The sequence below is a fragment of the Symphodus melops genome (assembly GCF_947650265.1).
Source record: "Symphodus melops genome assembly, chromosome: 22".
In the NCBI taxonomy this organism is placed as follows: Eukaryota; Metazoa; Chordata; class Actinopteri; order Labriformes; family Labridae; genus Symphodus; species Symphodus melops.
Window position 1 is genome coordinate 5,072,514 of NC_136712.1, and position 23,218 is coordinate 5,095,731.

General features: G+C 42.6%; 1 protein-coding gene across 1 annotated transcript in view; it reads left to right on the forward strand.

Moving 5' to 3' along the window:
• The window catches only part of apaf1 (apoptotic peptidase activating factor 1), a 37,888-nt gene that overhangs the window by 10,277 nt on the left and 4,393 nt on the right, over positions 1–23,218 (forward strand). Inside the window, exons 21-26 of the mRNA XM_079335796.1 lie at positions 42–167; positions 4,378–4,503; positions 5,667–5,798; positions 5,919–6,044; positions 8,402–8,527; positions 9,912–10,058. Coding sequence (XP_079191922.1) covers positions 42–167; positions 4,378–4,503; positions 5,667–5,798; positions 5,919–6,044; positions 8,402–8,527; positions 9,912–10,058 — 783 coding nt within the window. The remainder of the gene's footprint in view (positions 1–41; positions 168–4,377; positions 4,504–5,666; positions 5,799–5,918; positions 6,045–8,401; positions 8,528–9,911; positions 10,059–23,218) is intronic.

Consider the following 23,218-nt stretch of genomic DNA (forward strand, 5'->3'; position numbering starts at 1 on the left):
ATGTGTGTGTGTGTGTGTGTGTGTGTGTGTGTGTGTGACAGGTGCGAGAGGGCAGGACAGGATCAGTTCTGTTCCAGTCTGAGGAGATGTCATCCAGGATCCGCTGTACGTGTATGTGCAGGCAGCCCTCTGCTGTGGTCTTCGGACAGGAAGATGGAACTGTACAGGTAGGAACATAAATACATGTGAAAAGATGTGGTCACATTCCCCCGGAGGCTTTTCGACTTGACGTTTGGACGCAGCTCGTTCCTCCTCGCTCGTTTGTCTTTATGTAAAGCCGAGTGAATCATTCAACGCCCATCTCATCGTAAGGGTCAGTGAAAGCTTCCAAAATGTGTCCTTTCAATTTGAACTACAGGCAATTTGCAAATGCAGTCATGTCAAGCAATCATGCAAATTCTCACATTTTCAACTTAAAGTTTTATCAGTGGACAATATTTCATCTATGCCCATGTGGGGCTTGATGATGTTTTTTCTTGGGTAATTGTGTGTGTGTGTGTGTGTGTGTGTGTTCAGTAGCAGGTGTGTGTTTTTCAAACCATGTTGAGTCCTGACGTCTGACACGAGCAGTGTCCTTTAATCCTTCCTGTCAGCTCAGACCTCCTCTTTCATCTCCTCTCTGCTCTTACCTGTGATTTGCTACTTCACTCCAGCCCCACATGTTCGTACGTTACCATCTCGTCACCGTCACATCCCGTTTTTTAATCCCGCTTTTCTCGTGTTTATCTCTCGTCCTCTGTTTGTTCTATCTGTCCCCTCTGAGAATGTGGTCCTCCTCTGCATTGTGAAAAACGTCACTTTATCGACAGTATGTGTTTATCCATATTAAGATGGTAAAGTTCCCGTCCTATATGAACACACACAAAGACAGTCCACTGATACTGAAGCAGACCTGCACCTCACCGCAGAGAGCATCTCTTCATTGATTGAAAGCTCCTGCAGTTGTAATGAATATAGACGTTAATGATCTAAACTGCAGCTCTGCTCTTGACTCCAGAGAAACTCGAGGAAAGGATAAGTGGACAAGAGAAGTTAAAGAAGCACAGTCGTCTTTAAACTAAGCAAAGGTGTCAAATAAAGTTTGGAGAATATGAGATGTGTTCCCTCAGGAGTTGCTCCGATTCGATCCATCTGCTGCGTCAACTTTCCTGAACCAGTTGTGCTGGAGGGGAAAAAGAAACGCAGATAACTCTCTGAAAGTGGACAGGACTGTCACCATGTTTCCTCCAAGTTGATTTTTTAATTTGGACTTTAATTAATAAATAAATAAATAAATAGAGAATTACATTTGGCAAAATGAGGACTCATTTGGCAGTGTTTATTTTGTGTTTGTGGTGGCTGACAGGATCTTTGAAGAGTGTTGCTTTTCTTTCTCTTTTTTTTTTTTACGTGTTCATTATCACTACATACAGCATCTCATTTCATTTGTTGAGACCGCGATTTTGTGACACATTTGTTTTTTGGAACAGAACTTGTCACATACGATTTGGATAGTTGTGACTGCAACCACAGGGACGATGTTCCCACATCTCCAAACACAATCATCATCGTTTTGTAGGATTCTGTCATTAAAAGCAACGATAGCATCAACTGATCAGAAGTCCTGTTACTTCTTAAAACTTGTCGTTTATCCTGATGGTGATGCATTCACCTAAAGAACTGAACATTATTCAGTTTATATCTAACCAGACGTAGACGTCACCTCTTGTCGTGCTCCCTGAACTTAACACCAGAGGGAGCCCAGGTGTAAGTTTGAGGCATCACTGATGCCATTAACCACTGCATTAAAAACATTTTTTTCTCCCCTTTTGTAAAGTTATTGACCACCAGAATCCTGCAGGAATAATATTTGTAGTGATATATTTACGTCAGTGTTGGTCAAACAAACCCGCTTTGCACGGCTGATCTAAAGAAGCCTGATCAGTGTGAGTGAGCGTGTTTGTATTTGTTCTGTATCAGACAGCAAGGCTAACAGCCAGTCAGGCGCTGAGGAGGGTCGGCTGCAGGATCCGGCGACTGTGAACCCCCTTCAGGGGTCTGATGCCGGCGGTAGGGCTTTGCACATGCAGCGTGCAGGTACGGTCGGGATGGAGTCATTTCTGTAAACAAATTCTGCAACGCTTCATCTACATGTTTACTCCCAAGGTTAGAGTGTTCAAAAGGAATGTAATCCCATCGCTCCCCTTTACATTATCCCGCTTTTAAATGTGTTTATTTTGTTTACCAAACACCCCGAGGCTTTTCCCTGAATGCACCATCACAGAAATCCTTGATCCGGATGTGTTAAGCCCCTCCAAAGCACTCTCTCACAGGCTTTGAAACTTTCAGCGTCTCTCAGTACGTCGGAGCTTGACAAACATGGTCGGCGTGCCCCGAGGCTCGTTCTGCACAGACTTTTCAACCCTCTCCGCTGAGAAGTAAATATTTTAGTGGCTGCTGTAATCCCACTCGTCGCGGGCCCTTCTTTTATCCTTTAAAATGTGCAGGTGCCGTGTCGGGCTGAAGACAGTGCAGTGCTGTATTTGATTGTTTTACTCCTCCAGTGAACAAAGCGTTGTCACCTGAGATTCCTGTGCTTCGACGTCCTGGTTTCAAAAGGAAGTTTAATGAACGACGGACTGTGTGACTTTCACTAAATTACTGTTTGAAAAGTTTGTTGCAGTGTCAGCATTTTAGCTGACACTGCATTTTTAACAGTTCCTAATTTGTGCCCAATTGATGTTGAATGTCATAAATTCACTCATTTTACCTTAAAGTATTAGAAAACAACAAATCCTGTACTTATTGCCGGTTGATTGAAGGATTAGGGATAAGCGATGGTGTGACAAAAAGAAAAATCTGGAACCAAATTTTACAGAAACCCATCAAGTACTTGTTGAAGCTCTGGTTTTAGCCGTCCCACTAGTAAGACTAAAAGCCGTTTTTAAACTCAGTAAGAGCTACTGGAATTCTATTGGCTGTAATATTTCCAATGATCCATTGACCTTTTGAGGGCTTTCAAAACATCTCATGTGTCTCTGGAAAATCAACTTTGAGAACTCCATGAACTATCCCCAGTTGAAAAGCTTATAATGAAAGGTTTTTTATGCAGAAACAGATATCCCAAGTGAGAATTCATGATGACGGGGGTTTTTTTGGGGGGTTTTTTCTCTCTCTGAGACTTTGAGCATCAAAGCGGTTTAGTCCTCCGACTTCTGCAGTAACATCTCCAGCGCTGATAGACCCCCGGCAGCCCCTCGGCGGCCTTGACCGGACTGAGCGGTTGGCTCAGAGGCTCCGCTCTCTTTTTTTTTTTAAATGCTTATCACCATCTAGCCAGCAGCAGCAGCACTTCACCTCATCTTCTCAATTACACCCTCGAAAATGTGACTTCTCGTCAGGGCTCCTTATTAAACTTTCTGGGACACTTTTCCTCCCTGAGTGGCCCTCGGCAAACAGAACAATCATTTGAGGATGGATAGATATTCTAGACGCTGGGTTTTGTACTTCAGTTGACTTCTTGGTACAACAGATTTTCAGAATTTCCATATATTTATATGTTATGTATACTTATACCCCATAACATTACCTAACAGGGTCAGTCTATGGTATGTCATCAGGTATCTGGTTGGAGAAACTCCTGGTCAAGACTGAAATAAACCCCTCAGATGTAGATTTACTTGGTATAAAATTTGTGAGATTTTTTTTTTTTATGGTTCTCCAGAAGTGAAATCTTTAGAGATCCACAAACTTTTCTGCCAGCATGAGGGTTCAATCAGTGGCTGTTTTTCAGATGATCTCAAAGGCTATTGGGCCGATTTAGGTGGAGTTCGGTAAAGACATCCGTGATGCCAAGATGAAAGTGACTTGGGTTATCAACGACTCCTCGTCTTGTGCCAGGATCAAGTGGTGGCCTTCACTGATCACTTGAAATATTTCCACTAATTCAAGACGGATCGGCTCAAAATGTAGTATAAATCATTATTTTCAGAACATGCACGTGATAAAGTTTGGCGATCCCCTGACTTTTTCTCCAGTGTGAGCAGGAAGTTGAAATGTGTGATCTTGAGTCAAACTTTCCAGCATTGATTGGATTTATTGCCTGAAATTGATCTTCACGTTACCTTCAGGACTTCATTTCAATAAAGCAAATCAATTCGTCCAATTTTTGTCATGTCCGAACACTTAACCGAAAGCAAAACTGACATTCCCTCCATCCTCAGCTGTACTCTTATTTAGTGCCATTCACAAAATGTTGGCATGCCAACGCACTACACCAAGGTGGTGAGCATTGGAAATGATAGTCTCACAGAGTTGTTGGAGTGTCTGCTCGCCTCTTTGGCTTGTTTTTGTGTATCGGATAATCGTCTCGCTAACCTTTTCGTCTCATCCATCCAGGTGCTGGAGGTGCCTTCAGGGAAGCTCCTGGCCACCCTGCTGGGACACACCAAGACGGTGCTACACTGCAAGTTCATCCAAAATGGCCAGACACTCATCACCTCCTCTGAGGACACCACAATAAGGGTGAACTAAGCTACTTTTAGTAGAAATTTCTCTATTCCTGCCAAGTCTTCCTCTTTGTTCTGCTCCCCATTCATCACTGTCTCCTATATCCTTCTTGCCTAATTCATGGCATGCTCTTTCACCTCCTTCCCCAACCTTTTTTTTTTTCTCTATTCCTCTTATCGATTACTCCTCCTCCCCGTCCCCGTGTCTCACCGCGAGTAAAACTGCCTGCTCTGCTCTTTCACCTCTCTCTACCTGTTACACTCTCGCAGCCTCTCTGTCGACCTCTTCCCCCGTTTCCCCCTCTTTCGTCTCCTCTTTTTTCACCTGAGATGCTTCTTCATCTCCCTCCCACTCTTGTATGCTGCTGTCTGTGTTTGTGTGTGTGTGTGTGTGTGTATTTCCTATTGTCACGGTCCGTCAACCCCCCTCCGTTCATGCTCCGTTGCCCATTCCCCCTTCTCCTCTCCTCCCCTCTCTCCGTCTCCTCCTCCGTCTCCATCTCCTCCTCTGGCCGACAGAACTGTCCGCTGCAGCACTTCTTCCTCTCTCCAACGACGCAGTACCTTGTTCCGTATTCACGCGGCTGCTGCCTGTGCTATCACTATTCCCAAACCGTCTGTCGCTTACTCAGAAGCTATTCAGATTCATGCTGTTTGACATGTGCTCGCTGGGAAAACGGCAGTTTGTATTTAGATGTTAAAGCAGACGCAAAGTGAATGAAAATACATTTAATGGCACTTGTGTTCGCGGGTGATGGATTGTAACCGCTGAAGAAATGACAGATTTCATTCAGATAGGAGAACCTTCTCAAATTGCTCTCAGGGAATGATTGATGGGACGACTTTAAGCTCAGTTAAACTCCTGCAGCTGATCACTTACCTGCAAACACAAAACCATAAAAGAAGCCCTTTGCAGACAATGTCAAGATGCATTTGCTTGTACGAATCACGGCTGAGGAGGGATATTATCAGGAAGACATAGATTTTAAAAAACACTACATTTTAACACGTTTTAACAAAATACTCTTTAACAGCCACTGAATTTTGTCAAACTGTTTTCGGAAATACTTTACCCTAAATTGAGACGAAGCTATAATCTGTGAGCACACTGGAAACTGGCCGACGTAAAATGGCTAAAAGATTTCCTGTCCCTGTTCGTGTGTCTGCTGCCCCCTGTAGGTGTGGAGGTGGCAGTCAGCGGAGTGTAAAGTGCTGCAGGGTCACAAGGAACAAGTCCGATGTTTCTCCCTGCTCTCTAACTCACCTGCTGACACCAGGCTGCTGTCCTGGTCCTATGATGGCACAGCCAAGGTAACACACACACACACACACACACACACACACACACACACACACACACAGAATATGCAATCACCAGCAGCATGAAATGGAATAGAAAATAACCTCTTTCTTTGACTCCCTCACCACAAGTTGTGGGACACAGAGAGCGGCGAGAAGCTGCGCGACATCGAGGCTCATCGGGGAGCCATCTTGTCCTGTCACGTCTCGCCGGACGGATGCCTCTTCGCCACCACCTCTGCTGACAAGACTGCTAAGGTTCAGCACACTGACACACACACACACACACACACACACACACACACACAGACACACACACACACACACACACACAGACACACTCATGAGATGACACACATATGTTAGTGTTGCCAGTAACAACACAACCTATTACACATAAACTGAACGCATATTTTTCCAACACATTCACACCGTCATGTTTGAGGCTAGCTAGTTAAGGAGGCTAAATACTATAGAGATTAGCATGCGACAGATGGCCCCAGGCCCGCTGAGTTAGCTGTGGGTCACTCTGTCCTCCCTGAGTCATGTCCAGTCTGACCAACTGGCCTGCAGTCGACCCTCCACCCTGTCTGGTTTTAGTTTTTTTGCCAGGTCGACTTTTACCAACACCGCTGAGCTCGACTTTGGTCCGACTTTGACTCACTCTGCTGGAGACACGGTTTGTGACCTTTCAGCATCCAGCTTTAAAATCATTGCTTTACCTTGCACGGTTCATCCTGAACTGCACGGAAACTGCATACACATTGCACTCTGGGTTTCTCTCTGTGACTTTCGGCAGTAAAGAATCTTAAAAAAACACAACACTTCATCCCTGCTTGGATCGTCTTTAGATATCATGAGTTTGAGTAGGAAGTCACACCTGTGTTTAAACTTTCTGCACACCAATATGCTAAGCTCCAAAACTGCCACCTTTGTCTTTGGGGTAAGAGTCCTTTTTTTTTACCTTCTCTTGGAAGGAAGGGCAGAAGGAGTGACATGAATATCTTTTTAAAATGTGTACTCCAAAGACGCTCACAACTCCAGTTCTTAACCAAGACTTTTAGATGAAATATCTTCTAGTAAACAGGATTCTGTTAGTAATATTAGAAAGGACTCTCCCTGTAAATATTTAAACACAAGCACACTGAGAAACCAGAAGAAGTAAAAATAAAAAATGTCTGTATGAAACAGATGTTATTCTCTATATGAATTTCTATATAATGTCAAAAGAAATGATTCTGAAGAAGTTAAGCGTTTAGAAATAAATGTTGCCGTATTGATAAGATAATGTATGATAAATTGATTTTGAATATTAATCAACTTGAGAAGTTTTTTATTTTAAAAACACCCGGTTTTGTCAAAGAGATTTATTTTGGGGATTTGTCTCCGTTTTTCCAACCTCACGAAGATCTGAGCCGGCTCCAAACGCTCAACCTTTTCTGGTGTGGAGAAAGTGTGCAGCCTTTTTACTGTTCTCCGGCCACTGCCTCAAAGTTTCCCACAGGAATCCTCATTTGATTGACACTTACAGTGGAGTAACCGGGACTGGGTCGGCAGCCAAACCGGGCTTCCATCGGTAGATGTTAGCGAGGGAGGATGTGTGTTTTAGGGATTTGGCAGAGAGGATAATTGAGATGTGTGTGTGTGTGTGTGTGTGTTGTGGTGCTGGTTAGCAGCCAGACTCGTAGTCGTTGCTCTCCAGACCGAAAACACACACTCAAAACACACACAAACGCAAAGTCCACAGTCTCCCTCCATCCAGAAGGTCAAAGCATAAGGATGAACGATGAGAGTACCTGTGGAGCAAACCAAGCACACTTTCTTTTCTTCATATATTCCCTTCACATATATCTTGTTCTTGCTCTCTCGTGACCTTCACATGAATAGGGCCGTGTGTGCAGACATCGTTAGCCGCCTGCCAAATGAAGTGTCTAATTATGAGTCGTGTTATTTTCAGTGCGGCGCAGGATGTGACCGGGGAGAGAGGCTGGAGCGCGGGGAGGGAGGAAAATAAAAGGGAACAATGGATAAGAGACAGAAAGCAAAGAAGGGAAATCCAAACACAGCGAGAGAACGAGAGTTGGAAGGAGCTCATTAAAAGTTTCATTATTCAGATGCAGCATCATTACAAAACAATGTCTGAATCTGAGACGATTATTTCTCCTCATAAGACCTATTAACAAGCGGTGAACAGACAAATAAAACGTTGCAGTTATTATTGAATGTTATTGTCAGGTGAACACTGCTGGATTGATTCTTCTAATTGTATTTAATCCACCATTTATCCTCTACAGGAACACTTTCTTCAAAATGAGCTAAAATAAAGTCAGACAGTTTGAGAAAGAATTTAAAATATTTTCAGAAATAAAAAACAGTTTGAAGATAATGCTGCATGTTCCAAAAGTCTCAAAAAGTGATCAAAGCCCTAATTTAATTTTTAAAAGAGGGGTAAGATCTTTATCTTTATCTTTATTTTGATATCTTTCCGTTTATTATAAAGCAACAACTAGGGAGACGTTTAATTAGCTATTAAATCAGTATCGGATTTCTTTAGTTTCAGTCCCAAAAATTAGTTCGGCCCTTGGTATAATGTTCTACTTTCTGTCTTCTTCCAGTTGTGGCACTGTGAGTCGTGGCAGTGTGTCGGCACGCTGAGTGGCCACCAGGACTGTGTCCGCAGCTGCAGGTTCTCCTGGGACAGCCGGTGCATCGCAACGGGAGACGACAACGGCGAGATCAGGGTGAGCGGACGCAACATTTTAGCATCAGTTTTTTTTTTTATTGTCCCATGTTTTTTTTGGGTTTTTTTTGCTTTTTTGCTTTCGTCAAACAGTAAGATAAGTTACTGGAATTCATTCGAATTTAGGTTGTTTTGCTGTTTGCCTAGACTGGAGGGCGTGTGCGTTCACAAAATTGCATTGTGTTACTCATATGAGAAGCGTGATTGTTAATCTGCCTGTTTTGCCATGGAACATAAAAAAATGCAATTATAGCAGCAGTCAACATTTATTCCAGAGATCACCCCCTAATTACGCCTCATCACTCATTTAGATAAAGTGCTTACTAATACATCATGATTGCTGCAGCGCACAGAGGAGGGGGAGACATGAAAGGAAGTGGGCAGGGCTCCCTCTCAGATGTGTGTAGCGGGAGCTGTAGGAGTTGCAGGATGTGTGAGGAGACGTGATGAAGAGAGCAGGAAGAGGAGGAGACGTCTGACAGTGGGAGGTGAAGGAGAGGACTCGGGCTGCCAAATTGGATCCCCGAGGCTTTTGGAAATCTGCACCGAGCGTACACAAAAAAAAAAACAATCACCAATACACGCGGAGAGTAAATGAAAAGTTTGACTATGAGGGGACAAAATAAGGAGGAAGTCATACAGCACCGCTCAGCCCGCGGCGTCGCCTCAGTCAACACGGGGTTAATGCCCTCTGGTGGCCTCTGAGCTGCTCTGCTCCATTATCCAGAAACGGGCGAATCCATCAGATCCAATTACATAAAGCACACTGAAAAACTCGACGCCTGTTTCTATGGAAACAAATGTGAGTCAGCCTGCACAAAAGCATGCCAAGTGTTAAATATAGCCGTACGTGTGATGTGTCATTGTCAAATGGACGTGGCATGTGAACAGTTGCGTAACAGCTGCAATCGGCACGATGTGCTTCACTGGTGACGATTGCACCATAAAGCATCTTTGCATTATATATGAGGTGCATTATGGGTAATTTCTCATTTAGATTCACACACACACTGTATAGGAGTGCAGACTCTTTCTGTGTCTCTCGACCTTGAAAGAAGACATGATTCCACTACGAGCAATATTATCAGCAAGGTTGGGACAAAATATCGACCCGGCAATATCGCAATCCTGTGTAATGCAATACAAGAATTAAATCCCTGACGCCATATATAGATATTTACGAACTGACTCCTCACAGTGGCACTTGTGAACATGAACGAGGGTAAGATGTACAGGAAAACAAGTCAAGGCAATGAGAAGTGCATACTCTGATCTGAACAGAATTTATCCATCTGTATCTGTGAACTCATCCTCGTCTTTGTTTGTCAGTGGCCGTCCACCCTCTGATGGCCTGTGATCTAAACTACGGTTTTGTTCTGTTTCAGCTGTGGAGCGTCAAGGACGGCTCTTTGCTGAAAATATGTTCCCGTGACGGTAAAGACGCCATGGACTCACTGCACGGAGGCTGGGTGACCGACCTGCACTTCTCCCCAGATAACACTCTCCTGGTCTCTACCGGAGGCTACGTCAAGGTACGTTAGAGTTTATTCTATACGTTCGATCTGATGCGAAGAAAAAATGCTGCGTTCAAGCTGAAATCGTTTATCTTGATACATTTACTGAAGGTCAACAATTGAGGTAACAGAAAAAGACGAAGGTATAGATGAGGTGTGACGAGAAAAACTTAATAAAGTGCGTTTTGCATAATATGTAAACTTTGAATATTAGTTTTCTTGATAGTTGCAGCTGAGTTTTTTCATGACCTTTTAAACATTCTATAAAGCAAATGAAACGCAGTCTTGCAGTTGGCGCCTGAATGCGTCGCCTGCCTCTTTCTACCCACGTTTTCAACTTAAGTTTATACATTGAAGCCAATAAATTAACCTCCGCAGAGTTATGAAGCACGATACCTTCACCCCTCAATGCCCTTACTTCAACAACAGATCCATGTGTATGAGAACACAATGCAGAAGAGCACTCAACGTGCACTGTTGTTCCATCCATAAGAGAAGCACAGCAGTGGTGCAGGTTTACATAAAAACACTCAATACCTGAGAGAGCGATTCAGGGCCTCCTTGTGACGTGACCAGAATAGTGTGTGTGTGTGTGTGTGTGTGTGTGTGTGTGTGTGTGTGTGTGTGTGGCTCTTTCTTATTGCTTTTACTTTTACAAGAGGTAGGGTCACAGAGCGGGCAGTCTGCGCTGCGCTCTGATTGGCTATTTGCTGGGCAATGATGTAATCCTCGAGGGAGTGCAGATCTGATCGATGAGGCTTTATATCTCAGATTACTCCTGACACTAGGTGTGTGTGTGTGTGTGCGTGTGTGTGTGTGTGTGTGTGTGTGGGCCGACTCGAGCGCGATGGTTGCTGCTGTTCAGGCTTTTTATAGGCAGATGGCCAAAAACACATCATCATCTTGTTTACAGCCGGGGTTTTTTTTATTTGTTGACAAGATCATTAAAACCTGGAAATGAGTTCAAACACGATGAGAGCCGCAGATTAATTTTCTCAAAGTTCATACCATTTCTTTTCATTTTGAATTCGACGATTCCCCACCCCCCCCCCCAAAAAAAAAAAAAAAACCTTGAAGCTATGAGACCTAGAATTATTTCCACATTTATGTCCACACTGCACATTATGCAGTTTAGAGGTGACAATGAAAGCTCCTCGGGAAGGTTATTAAAAAGACAGATGAGGTGCTAAAAAGGGCAGCAGACGAAGTAGCATGACATCATACGTATGTGCGAGTCGTCACCCAAAGGATTGAATTAACGGCCTCTCTGACAGAAAAGAGCGTAAGGTTGAATCACTGTGAGCCGAGGACATAGATAATAGGGAACACTTCCAGATTTTGTATTTTTAACTATAACGTGGCTATGTAGAGAAAGGTATTATCACAATGATGACGGTAAATGGACTTGAGCTCTGGCCCGGTTCTACGATGTTGAAAAGGGTTGCATTGCACCCTCAGTTTTACATTTCTGCACTTTTTTGAAGAACAAAAAAATTCAATTCTAAGTAATGAAGGCTTTCATCTAACAACAGTGACTCACCTTGTGTTCTTTACATCCATGATCTGATGCTCATGACAGGTGCACTAACCAGACTGTTCGCTACATGAGGGACCCATAACACCCATGCTCTTTTTCACTGCTGCTGCCTGTAGCTCAGTGCTACTCAGCCTTTGTTACACTGAAGAGCTTCATTCAAAAAAAAATTTTGTGGGAGCTACAATCATAAAACCTCCTTTATTTTCTTTCCTTAAAAAACAACTTCTGATCAGTTTAACCCGTCAGTGAACCGGCTGTTCATCCAGCTTGGTTTCCTGTTAAATCATCGAGACCCTCGTGATGATTCCATTAACGACCTGCAGATCACGTTACTTCTCGACTTTCCTTCCTCGTCTTTGTCCAGACGTGTTGACTGGACGGCTCAGTGTGTGTGACTATGAGGAGCACTGATGGATCATTAAACTCGTGAACCCTCCTCAGACAAGAGCTTTGATTGATTAATCGTACTGTGTGTTCGCCTCTGACAGCTCCGAGAGGCCATCCTGGCCTTCTCTATAATTACAATGACAGAGTCTCTTACGACACACTTACAGTCACTTACAATGAGCAAGTATGATCCAGAAAATCTATCCATCTATTTAAATAATTTTGTAGTACATTGTTATTTAAAAAAAGCTTTAAATGTCCCTTTTCTCATCTAAAGATAAAGAGAATTATGTTTCTGTGTGAGCGAAGGACACTAGTGTGCTCACATTAAATATTGACACACGTCTAAAAATACAATCAGGGAATCTTTTCATTATTTCTCTGTCAGTCTTGTTAAAAAAAAAGAAAGAAAAGAAAAATCATTTGGCCATCCTCAGAAGGGAGTTTGCTTTGTATTTATCCTCAGCTGGCGTTCGGGGGAGATTTCATTTCGAGGGATCAGTGGGATTGTGTTAAATGTGCTTTTGGATCAAAGATGAAAACTGATTAATATTAAAGATTAACTTGAATACCACAAAACAAAAGCTCCTCTGTGCCGTACAAACTTTTCTTTATTAGGGAAGTAAAGACTTCACAATGAAACTACATTATTTAAAAAAATAAAAAAAAAGGTTATGAAAGTGTCTTAGATGTCAAAGATCTAAACAAACAGTATTATTATTGGAAGCACAGAGCTTCCAGGAGTCCAGTGCACAAAGACCGCTACACGTTTGTTGTCTTGTTTGACTCATTTTAAGAACCAGCTCAGTTGTTGTGTGTGTGCTTTTAGACTCACATTTACCATATATCTTTATTATGACACTTTTTTGGGGGGCTTTTTGCCTTAATTTGTTTGTATGTTAAAGGTTAGTGTCTGTTAATGTTTAATATTGGATCTTAGACTAGCCCATCACACATATCAACAACATCCTAACGCTCTAAACTCAAGTGAGTTTGTGAATTTAAAACTGGCTTTTTTTTTTTTTCATGAAAAGCATTTTAATCATTTTTGTTTGTTTTACTTCTTTATATATTTGTGTATTACTACATCGAGTAATAAAGTAATGCCTGAAACACACGTTTACAAACCAAATCTCGAAGAAGTCGTCCAAAAATGCCAGCTATGCTTCACCGTGACAGAATTCCTGGAAGAGAATTATTTGGGAAATAGATGAAGGCGAGCAGTAGAGTTTGTTCTTTCTTCTACTGAAGTAAGTCAGTTGAGGGTTTTTTTTTTTTCTTCAGCCATCAGATGGGCTCTAATCGCCGCTCTAAACATCAGAAGCCTTTTATCAGGACGCCTCAGTGTGCTGCTGCGGCTGCCTGAACACGATGATGATGATGATGATGTTGTTGTTGTTGGAATGAGCGCAGAAGAAGTGACAGCGGGTGACGTCTCCTCTTGTCCTCGTCTACTTGACGGGTTGATATGATGCAACGTGAGGCCTGTAGCGTGCGGGGTCTTGTTGTCTTGTTTATTGCTGTGGGTTTTTTTTTTTGCACTCATCTCTGTCAGCACTCCTGCTTTAATCACCTGTCAGGCTGCTGAGTTTTTCTTTTTCTTTCTTTTTTTTTTTTTTTTTTTTTTTTTAATGGTTGACCGTGCTCCTCTTGCTCTCGTTCGGTTTTACCCCCCCTCCCTCCTCTCTCTGTATGCTTAGCTGAATGGCGTGAGTGTAATTAAAAGCAGCGGGTTATTGTGTGCTTGTCCAGTCCCCTGTTGCGTGGAGCTACCTGCGTCGAGTGTTTAATTAAACCTTTCATATGCTTCTCTCGCTTCACATGATGAAACACAACATATAGGCTTGTATTGTTGGATTAGCTTGTAAAAGTCAAGTCAACATGCCTCGGTGCAGAGATGTTTCTGTGTGTGCGTGTGTGTAATGAAGTGATGCAGTCCAGTACCTCCGAGAGCGACTGTTACATCCTACACTGACTCCCATCAGTCCTTCCTCTCTCTGCTCCGGTGTGCTGCCAGGAAGTGCTTTACCTGTCTCACACCTGGCCTTGACACACACACACACACACGCACCACACAAAGACGGATAAGCACACACTCCAACCCGCCAGTGACACTATTGTCACAGTGCCTTGATGCGAGAGGGGGGCGGCAGGTGTGAAAAGGCTCATCCTGACTGCACGAGCGTGCACACACGCCCAGCGTCCCTGAATAATTCACACCGAGGCGTCACACTGCAACAAAAAAAAAAAAAAAAAAAGCAAAGTTCTTCCTCTAAATGTCGCCAAGTAAATGAACCTTTTTTCATGTTGTCATTAGTAACTCATATTCAGAAGTGTATTTACTGAGAGCACAAAGACATGAAAGGCTTGTCCTTATGTAGCCTTAATCAATGTCTCTGTGTGGCTCTGGAGCTTCGTCTCTTTCACTGATCCGCCTGTCAAGAGAGCCAGAATGAGATGCCATCTCTCCAGCAGGGATAGCCAATCTGTTCTATTCTGTTAATCTGCACATTTCACTTCGACTTTCTCTCTGATGGTTCCCTCATACGGCTACCAGTTTCAAAGAAGAAAGTCGTTACTTGCAAACTTTCGGAGCTGAATGAAGAAAACTTTGTTTTCCTAATCTGCTTGAAATCGTTATCAGTATCAGTTTGATATATAACATTCTGTATTGTCAGATACAATAAAACTAAATTACATTGGGGACAAACATGGTTTAGCTCAGTAGTAAGATCATGCACAGAGGCCATAGTCTTTGTTGCAGCGGTCGTGGGTTTGAGTCTGACCTCTGCTCCATGTCTTCCCCCAGCATGCATCTGTATCTCTTTAGCCGTCCGATCATTAAAGGGAAAAATGTCCCCACAAATAAAAAAATAAAAAATAAAAAAACTGCAAGAGATACTTACGTTTGACTCTTTGCAGCGTTACATGTGTGTTCTCCCGTGCACGCTGGAGAGCAAAAACTACAACAATGGAAGACCCTAAATGTGAAAACTCTGCTCCATAGTGACTTTAATGATTCAACACCGATGTTTTTATTTCATTTATAAACATTAAAAGTACCATGTTGATACCTGAGAAGTAGATCAGTCATTAAGCTTCAAACCACTGCAGACCTGACGACTTGTTGGACTGTCCCTTTTCCTGTTTGGTTTCCCCTCCCTCACACACGAATCCCACACTGGCGTTTTTCACACACTGACATTTGCAGCACACACACACGCGTTATCAAACAGTGTACCCCCAGATGGATGGGAGTGTTTTAGATGACAGTCGTCCCCTGCCACCGGCGTTGTCAGACATCACTTATCAGCCCGGCCACTGATGGAAGAGAACGAGAGAAATACAATTTCACCTTATCTCACCTCTCAAGACTCCCCTCGCTTTTATTCTCCACTTGTCTGTCTGCTGTGATTCCCCCCCCTCCCCAAACCTCAGACCTGCTCTTTCTGTGTCCCCCTCTATTGCTATCTGTTTCACGTCTTCCTTCATCGTGTGTTTTTCTTTCGCCTGTCATTTTCTTTGTCCACTACGATGACCTTTATCTAAAGCCACCCTCCCCTCCAGGGATTTTTATTAAACACTTATTTTCCCCCCTCCTCGATGCTGCTCTTAAAGGGAGGCTTTCCTACTTCAACAGTAGGTTAGATTTAAGCAGCTCAGCCATCAGGTCTCGGTCCGCCTCCCTTTCCGCTCTCTCAACCCCAGCTATCATCGTTAAGCACATCCTAACAGGACCTCGGCGGCTAATGAACTGTTACAGCCGGGCCATCACTCCAAGCAAGACTCGAATCGAAGCGAGGGAGAAGGAGGGCAGGGAGATGTGATGAGATGAAGGAGTGAAGGTTGTCCTGACCTTCCCTCCAGAGACATTTGATGGACGGAGAATCTGTCAAAGATTAAAAAACACAGTTGCATTGCAGCGAGAATCGAGGGACCGAGGGAGAAGGACAGGGCGGAAAGCAAATGCAATCACCCCTCTGAGGGATTGATGGGGTATAAAGCAAGTCAAGATTCTCGTATAATTAGATTGACTAAGCCATAAGTAAATGTGTCTCCATTCTCCCCTCGCTGGCAGAGACCTCAGTGATTTCTCTCATGGCCAAACATCCGTCAGTCGAGAGTTATGCTTCCACACAACTGCCTCCTCCCGAGCACTATTCTGCACACATTTGATTTTTTGCAAGCTTCTTTTTGGGGAGGGAAAAAAGACAACCAAACATGAAATGTGTGTTGTTTTAGTAACAAAGTATCACCAATGTGTCAAAGCAAAGAACAGTCAGAGGAGACGTCAGGCAGTGCAGTTTGTTCTAATTAGCTGAATATGCCGAGTGTGTCAGCAGAAGTTTGAGGGAACGGCTGCTGATGCAAACACACAGAACAAAGGTTACAGAAAGGAAATGTCTTTATTGTCTTTTTGTAATGAGGATTGCTTCCTGGAAACGAACCCAATCTCCTTCACAGATAGTTCCAGTTTAAAATAAACTCAAAAATATGTTGATAAAGTTGATGAAAATCCGTCTACTAATCTGTCTTTTTTTCATAATCATTCATCAGTATTTCAATATTTTGGATATTCTGGGATGCCAGCTGTTTTTGAGCAAGAGGCGGGTTACACCCTGGACTGTTCGCCAGCCAATCACAGGGCGAGCCACACTCACATTCACACATGTAGAGTCACCAATTATCCTACCTGTGCTCCTGTGAGGGGAAGCTGCGCTGTGAGGCAACGGCGCTAACCAGTGCACCACCATGCAGCCAGAATCTTAAAGCTATATACTAAAACTAATACACAGAAATACAGCTTAACAATACTGGATATATGTTGTATGCAGAACGTCCAACAACATGAAGGAGCTTGCAAAACCCGAATACCCGAATAATGCTGATAACCTTTAAAATCAACGCCATGCGTTGGAGCATTAATGTGTGCTTACTTATAGATTTGTCAGTTTGGCAGCTCAACAGAATGAACATTCAGCCAAAAAGCACTAGAGGTGTCTTTTCCTGTAACAAAAAAACCCCCCACTTTCAGCCACTCAATCTCGTGCAATGAAAGTCTGTATGCACAAGAGGATCGAGCAGCAAAGAGAACCTACACGTATACAACATCTTATTGGCTAATAATTTATAAGCTCAGTTGCCCTTTTTTGGAAAGAAAAAAAGCAAGTTCAAGACTCCGCACGAACAGAGTCAATATTTCATCTCTCCAGCTGGAAGAAACCATACGTAGCACTGGAACAAACCTTTACTCTAGCACGCTCACATTCAGCCCACAGTTTTACAGCGTGGTTCACGTTGAGGAGCGTCTTCACTCTGTTTTGGGTTTTTTTGTTGTCGTTGGGTATAAATGTTAAGTGTTCAGTACAGGACAGGCCTGCAGGAGAGTTTTGACATGTGTCTGGTGCTTTTGCAGGGAAAAAAATTCGGGAAGTGTCTTCTTCACTTTCTGTTACACACACAATGCTATTTATCTATTAATATTCAGTTTTTTTGCCTTTATTAAAAACTTTGTCAGTCTTTTTGTGAAACAGGAAGTCAGCTGAATCTCTTTGTTTTTTGCACCATGAAGAAAAAGAAGCCCCACGTCGCTCACATAATTTTGACTAAAAGCCTCCTTGCCCCTCTTGCGTTGTACTTTTTGTTCCATCCATAGCTCTTTTTAAAGTTGGCCCGGAGACAGAAATAACACATTTTGATGACCGCAGGATGTGTATGTAAATGAGACGCTTGTAACAGGCCACAGCGTCGGGCTCAAGCGGCGTTCACAGTTCTGATTTTCTTTCTACGCTCTCCTTCCGTCATGCTGTTTCTGAAGTAAAGCACCCTGCAGTGTCGCTGCCTCTAAAAATACCTACAAACGCTCATAAGATGCAAAACAGCTCCTGGAAGAGCATTTATCTTTTCCTCATGAGCCTTTGTTCTATTTTTCGTCGTCGTTGTCATCGCTTTCTCTCGTCTCCGTTAAAAAAGAATATTTGAGAAAGCACACGCGCTTTCTCTGTAATCAAAATGCATCCAGAGGAGATCTATGCTCCTTATGCTTCTCCACAGCTTTCTGCTTTTCTCTCACATAGCTCCCACATGAGACAAAGCCAGAGTGAAGAAAAAAAAAAAAAAAAAAGAACTTTGAAAGAGTTGAAGCTTGGAACGACCGTGGCCTGGTTTCTGCGCTCTTGTTGTCAGGCTCCGGGTATAAACACAGGCTGGTGAAATATTTATCGGTCTCTGGGAGGCAGTTGTTCCCCCAGTGTTGCTCATTAAGCCGGGGTTAATTGTCTCTCTGGCTGGAGAAGGAGAGCCTTTGTGTGCGCAAAACACACCGAGATGAAATGGGGCAGAGTGGAGATGGGAAATCGGTGGTGGAGGTGGAGGTGGAAGGAATGGGTGAAGTGCACGTTTTAAATACGCGAACACACACACACACGCACACAGTGAGTTTCTTACTCAATTCTTCTCAGCTGATCTTTTCCATCAGCTTTTACCATTTTGTCCTCTTTTTCAGCCTAAGTGTGAAAATGCAAAGCTCTTTAACAGTTTAATGCCTTTTACCCACACAGTCCACAGATCTGCACCGTCATCATTTTTACAAATAAGAAGTTCAACCATCTTTAAAAACGTGTCAGCAGTGGATGTATCAATTTCTTATCAATCTCTCTGCAAAAAAAGTGAGAAAAAAAACACCTTAAAGTGTTTCACTTCATGGTTTGCTCAAAACTCTACTGCACTGTGAACGTGACCTTCCCAACCAGTGATAATGCGCCAGACGTCATTTAAACATGAACTATGTTTTTTTTGTTGTTGTTTTTTTTTACGCCGTCACTGCGAAAAATGAAACGTAATACTGTCGCACATTTCTCTTGAAATGTCGTGTAAAAAAAAGAAATTGCTGAAAACGGACTCATACTCGTTCTTGGGCTTCTTTTGCTTATCAGGGTTAAAGAAACGCGTTCATAAAATCTACTTTTTTTCATACATCTCAGTCTCTGTAGACAAGTTATTCTCAGTTTGACAATCTAATCTGTGCTTTGTGTTCTTTTTTCTCTTCATCGTTTCTACTTAAATTCACCTCTTTTTTTCTTTACCTATCTCTGTTCCTTACTTCCCTTGCTTAATTTCTCCTCTCAGCTCATCATGTTTCTGTATCCTTTGTAAGTAAAAGATCCATAAAGAAAAACATTCAAAGAGTAACAACCACTCTCGTCTAACCACATAATACCTCTGTGTTTCTCTAAAATCAATTCTCATTTCCTTTTCCTTGCTTTCCGCCCTCCCCGTTTTTTCCCTGGTCATAAAAAAAAAAAAAATGCAGGTAAGAGAAAATGAGGAAAGAAGGAAAGAAAGAGAGGCGGACTGAGAGATGTGTCGAGGATTGTCGGAGCATAAATATTTTAACGGTTGGAACCTTGGATGAATAATTCAGCCTCGGTGTCACGCTGTTTCCCGCTCTGCGAGACTCTTGGCCTGGTCACACTCACAAATCCTGCACCTTTCTTTCTTACCTCGTTCTACAACCGTCCTCTCCTTCCCTTTACCTCCATTTATTGTGTGCTGCTTTTGTCGTGTCTTTATAACGCTTATGAACTCTTCCCATTCCCCCTGGACTCTGCATTGGAGCTATTTATGTAAAAGGAAGATGAATTACTTCCCTCAACTCATTTTGAAAGGCGTCATTGTGCATCACCACAGCCCTCGCAAGAACACAGCAGACAGGTATTTCTGTTATGTAATCCCTCTGATAGCCTGAATAAGCAGACCTAGTTAGCTTCAGGAGGGCTAATAGGGCTCATCTTGTGTTCGCTGAAATGCACCAGGGTTACTCGCACTCCCGGCTTTCCCCTCAAGTGATTTTGACCGGCGTTCATGAGGGCGTGACACTGATAGGAGGCTTATCAGCGCGTGCAGAGTGGTGTGGCTTTATAGATAAGGGTCCACTGGCTCTTTTTTTTTGTTTTGTTTTGTTTTCTGGCATCATGTTGAAACCCGAGCAGATGGACATAAACTCTCTTTTATACAACGCTGATCAAGTTACAGCTCTTCTTTCCAAATCAATACCGTCGTTCTTTTTAAGCTTTTTGAACTCATTTGCTCTCCACATGGCTGAGCGAGGTTCCAGAAATCAATATCATAATGTTAAAAAAAAAAAATCAAATAGCACTCAGCTTCTAGTTTATTAGTAGCTAATCCTGGCTAAAGCTGATTCAGTCTTCCAGAGGTCCTTTATCTTTATTGAGGCTCAGATGTTCAGATTCCGCTCTGAGACATTGACGGTGCATTCTGTTTGCTGTATGTTTATTATTTTAGAGTAACTTAAAGTGTTAGATGTGACTGTGGTCACCAACATGCCAACCTCAGTGTGACTTCTTAAATTCTTCTAAATAGAGATTCAAAGTGACACCTCGTGGGATCTGATTCAATCTGAGGCCATCCTGCGAACTGTGTGGTTGCAGACTCTCCTGTCTACTAAAGAACTCGCTTCTACTTCTGTATATGACTGTTTTCCGTAGATCTGTAAATAACGGACGATGCCACTCGGGAAGGGAAGTTAAGGACCCTGAAGCTTCAGTGTTTAGCCAGCTCTGCATCGCTCTTGAAACCTTTCTGCGTTGGCTCTCCACGATTTTTCAAAAGCATCTCCAATATTTATCCGAGTTTAACCACGTTTCTGCTCATGGAGCTTTTAGAAAAATACAGAGGCTTTTTAGGTCGGGTAGTAGAATGAGTCTGATTAACCATCACTACAACACCTGTTGGTTTGATGTTTGTGTGGCAAACCAAGGGGCGTTCTCTGGTCACATTACAAACAGATTCCTGATTTAAATCAGAACTTAATAGGAGGACACACTGGCTGCTGTGTTAATGTTTAATGAGGTTTTAGGATTTAATTCAGCAGATATCTTATTGCTGCTTTAAAAGCACTAAGCAGATCATTTTCCATGTGCACACTGGGAAACTAAAACCTGATATGAATATTACACTTGTTTAACTTGACAGCTCAAATGGTGACATTTCTGCGTGGAGGATATTTTTAACGAGTCACCTTCTCCTCTTACTGATTGATGACTTGCTCAGCAATCTGCCATTTTAGCATCAAGCTTCATGTTGCTGTTTCAGTATCTCTACTTTCCTCTGCTGGCTTCGTCCCTTGTCGACTGTTTTAAATGTTCTTTTTCTCATCGTCATACAGTATACACACGTTTGGTTGTACTGTGCCCTGAATCTCATCATGGCATTTTTCTTTTTTCCCCTTGTTTTTAAACCACACGCAAATATGACTAAAATGACTCCATGTGAGAAGAACTTTAATAACGGACTCTGACTTTTTTATAATTACATTTTCCATCAATAACGCTGCACCACGGAGAAGTTCAATAAGTGATTATTCTGCATTATTTCCCATCAGGGATAGTTTCTAATTTAATATAAGAAGCCAATAAATACAGACTGTATATTACATTAAAAAATCTCCATTATATTTCTACCTACACTCCTGATGTAAATTGCAAATTGTAACCTACATGCTTATATTAAAAGTGCGCCATAGTCATGCAAATATCCTCCAAATAATCCCCCCCCACCAAGTCCCATTGGTGCGCGTCTTCCCCGCATTAGTATTCACATAACATGGAGCTGAACGTCGTCATAAACCTTCTGATTTAATTCCAGCAGCTGCAGCACAATAAGGCGAGGATGTTTAGATATACATCCACAAAAAAAACCCAAGACGGAGTACAAGGATGCACACAGTGAACACACCCAGGGGCATTCTCCTCTCAACAATAACTACAGTGCAGAAACACACACACACACACACACACACACACACACACGCACACACACTGTATCATTATGTAGCATCTTAGCACATCACTAGCTCGCCTATAAATCAATGGCTCCACAGTGGTGGTGTTCATATCAGCACATCTGCTCTTGGGATATTCTGTGTCACACACAAACACACTGTGTGCTGTGTGATCCCACCAGAGAGCAAACCGTCATGGAGGGGGACTTATCTTAGCCGTAACTGTTGTCATGATAAATAGGTTTTTGTGTTTGTATCTTTTCATCTTTAATCTGAATTTGTTTCGCTGCGTCTTTCTTTGTTTGTGTGCCTTTTATCTTTTATTTGCCCGCCCACGTGCACCTTTATATTATCACCCTTTTTCTTAACTTGAAACCAAAGCGAACTCCCTTTATTCATATTTGTAACCCCCTCTAAAAAAAGAAAGCATAAATATGCATGTCATATAGTCTAGTCTCGTCCCTGTACTGAGGTTTAAAAAATTCAGCGTAGTGATTTTTCTCGCTTTTCTCCCCTTCGTAGTAAATCCACTCTCACTCTGAAGCTAACATCATTTTCACACATTCTGTCCACACATCTCCCGCTGCCAACTGTCTTTTAAACATTTATTCTGCGACAGCTCTCCTCTCTCTACGCATCCCGCCTCTCTGCTAATCCTTTTTTTATAACCAGTTGGAGTTGTGGAGCGTTCCCCCCCCCCAAATCTCGTTCTCTGTTTCGTCACAGAGTTTCATCATTCGTCTGTCGTGGGATTCTGTTTTGTTGTTTTTCGACTCAACTAGTCCTCTCCTTGGCCTCAGTCTGTCTGTTGAGCTGTTTATTTCTGTATTTATACGTGTGAGTGTGTGTGTGCAAGCGTCTGAGTATCATTTCTTTGTTTAAGCTGTCAGTGTTTTGGCAGCCGGCAGCCATCTTTCCTTCTCGTTCTGATGCAATTGCACTCTAACCAGCTGTCACATTCCCTGCTCTGATTCCTACATTGTGAATCCTCATTTAACCTCCATCTCTCTATCGATCTCACCTTTATCTTGTTTATATTTCTTCATCCAGCCGTTTATCTTCGTCATGGCTTCAATACAGTTTATGGAATATTCTTTCAAATGAGGCTTTAGTGTTCATTTAATGACCTTGAAAAGTTCATTGTTACTCTTCTCTTTTTTGAAAGTTTATTGTTCGGGCTTTTTTTATTTTAGAGATGAGAGTGGATGGAGCCAGGAACCAGGGAGAGGGAGAGAGTAGGGAATGACATCCACAGGTCGGATCCATTTCGTAAGACTGTAGTCTTACTAAATGGATGCGTTTACACTTACCACTAGGCTGCTGGTGTCCCCATTGCGTCTTTTTAAGTACTTAATTTTAGCTCTCATTCATGGTAGTGTTGTAGTCAAGTCGAGTGCTCACAGACTGAGACAATACTGAGACATTTAGGGATCAAAGCAGAGTCGAGACAAG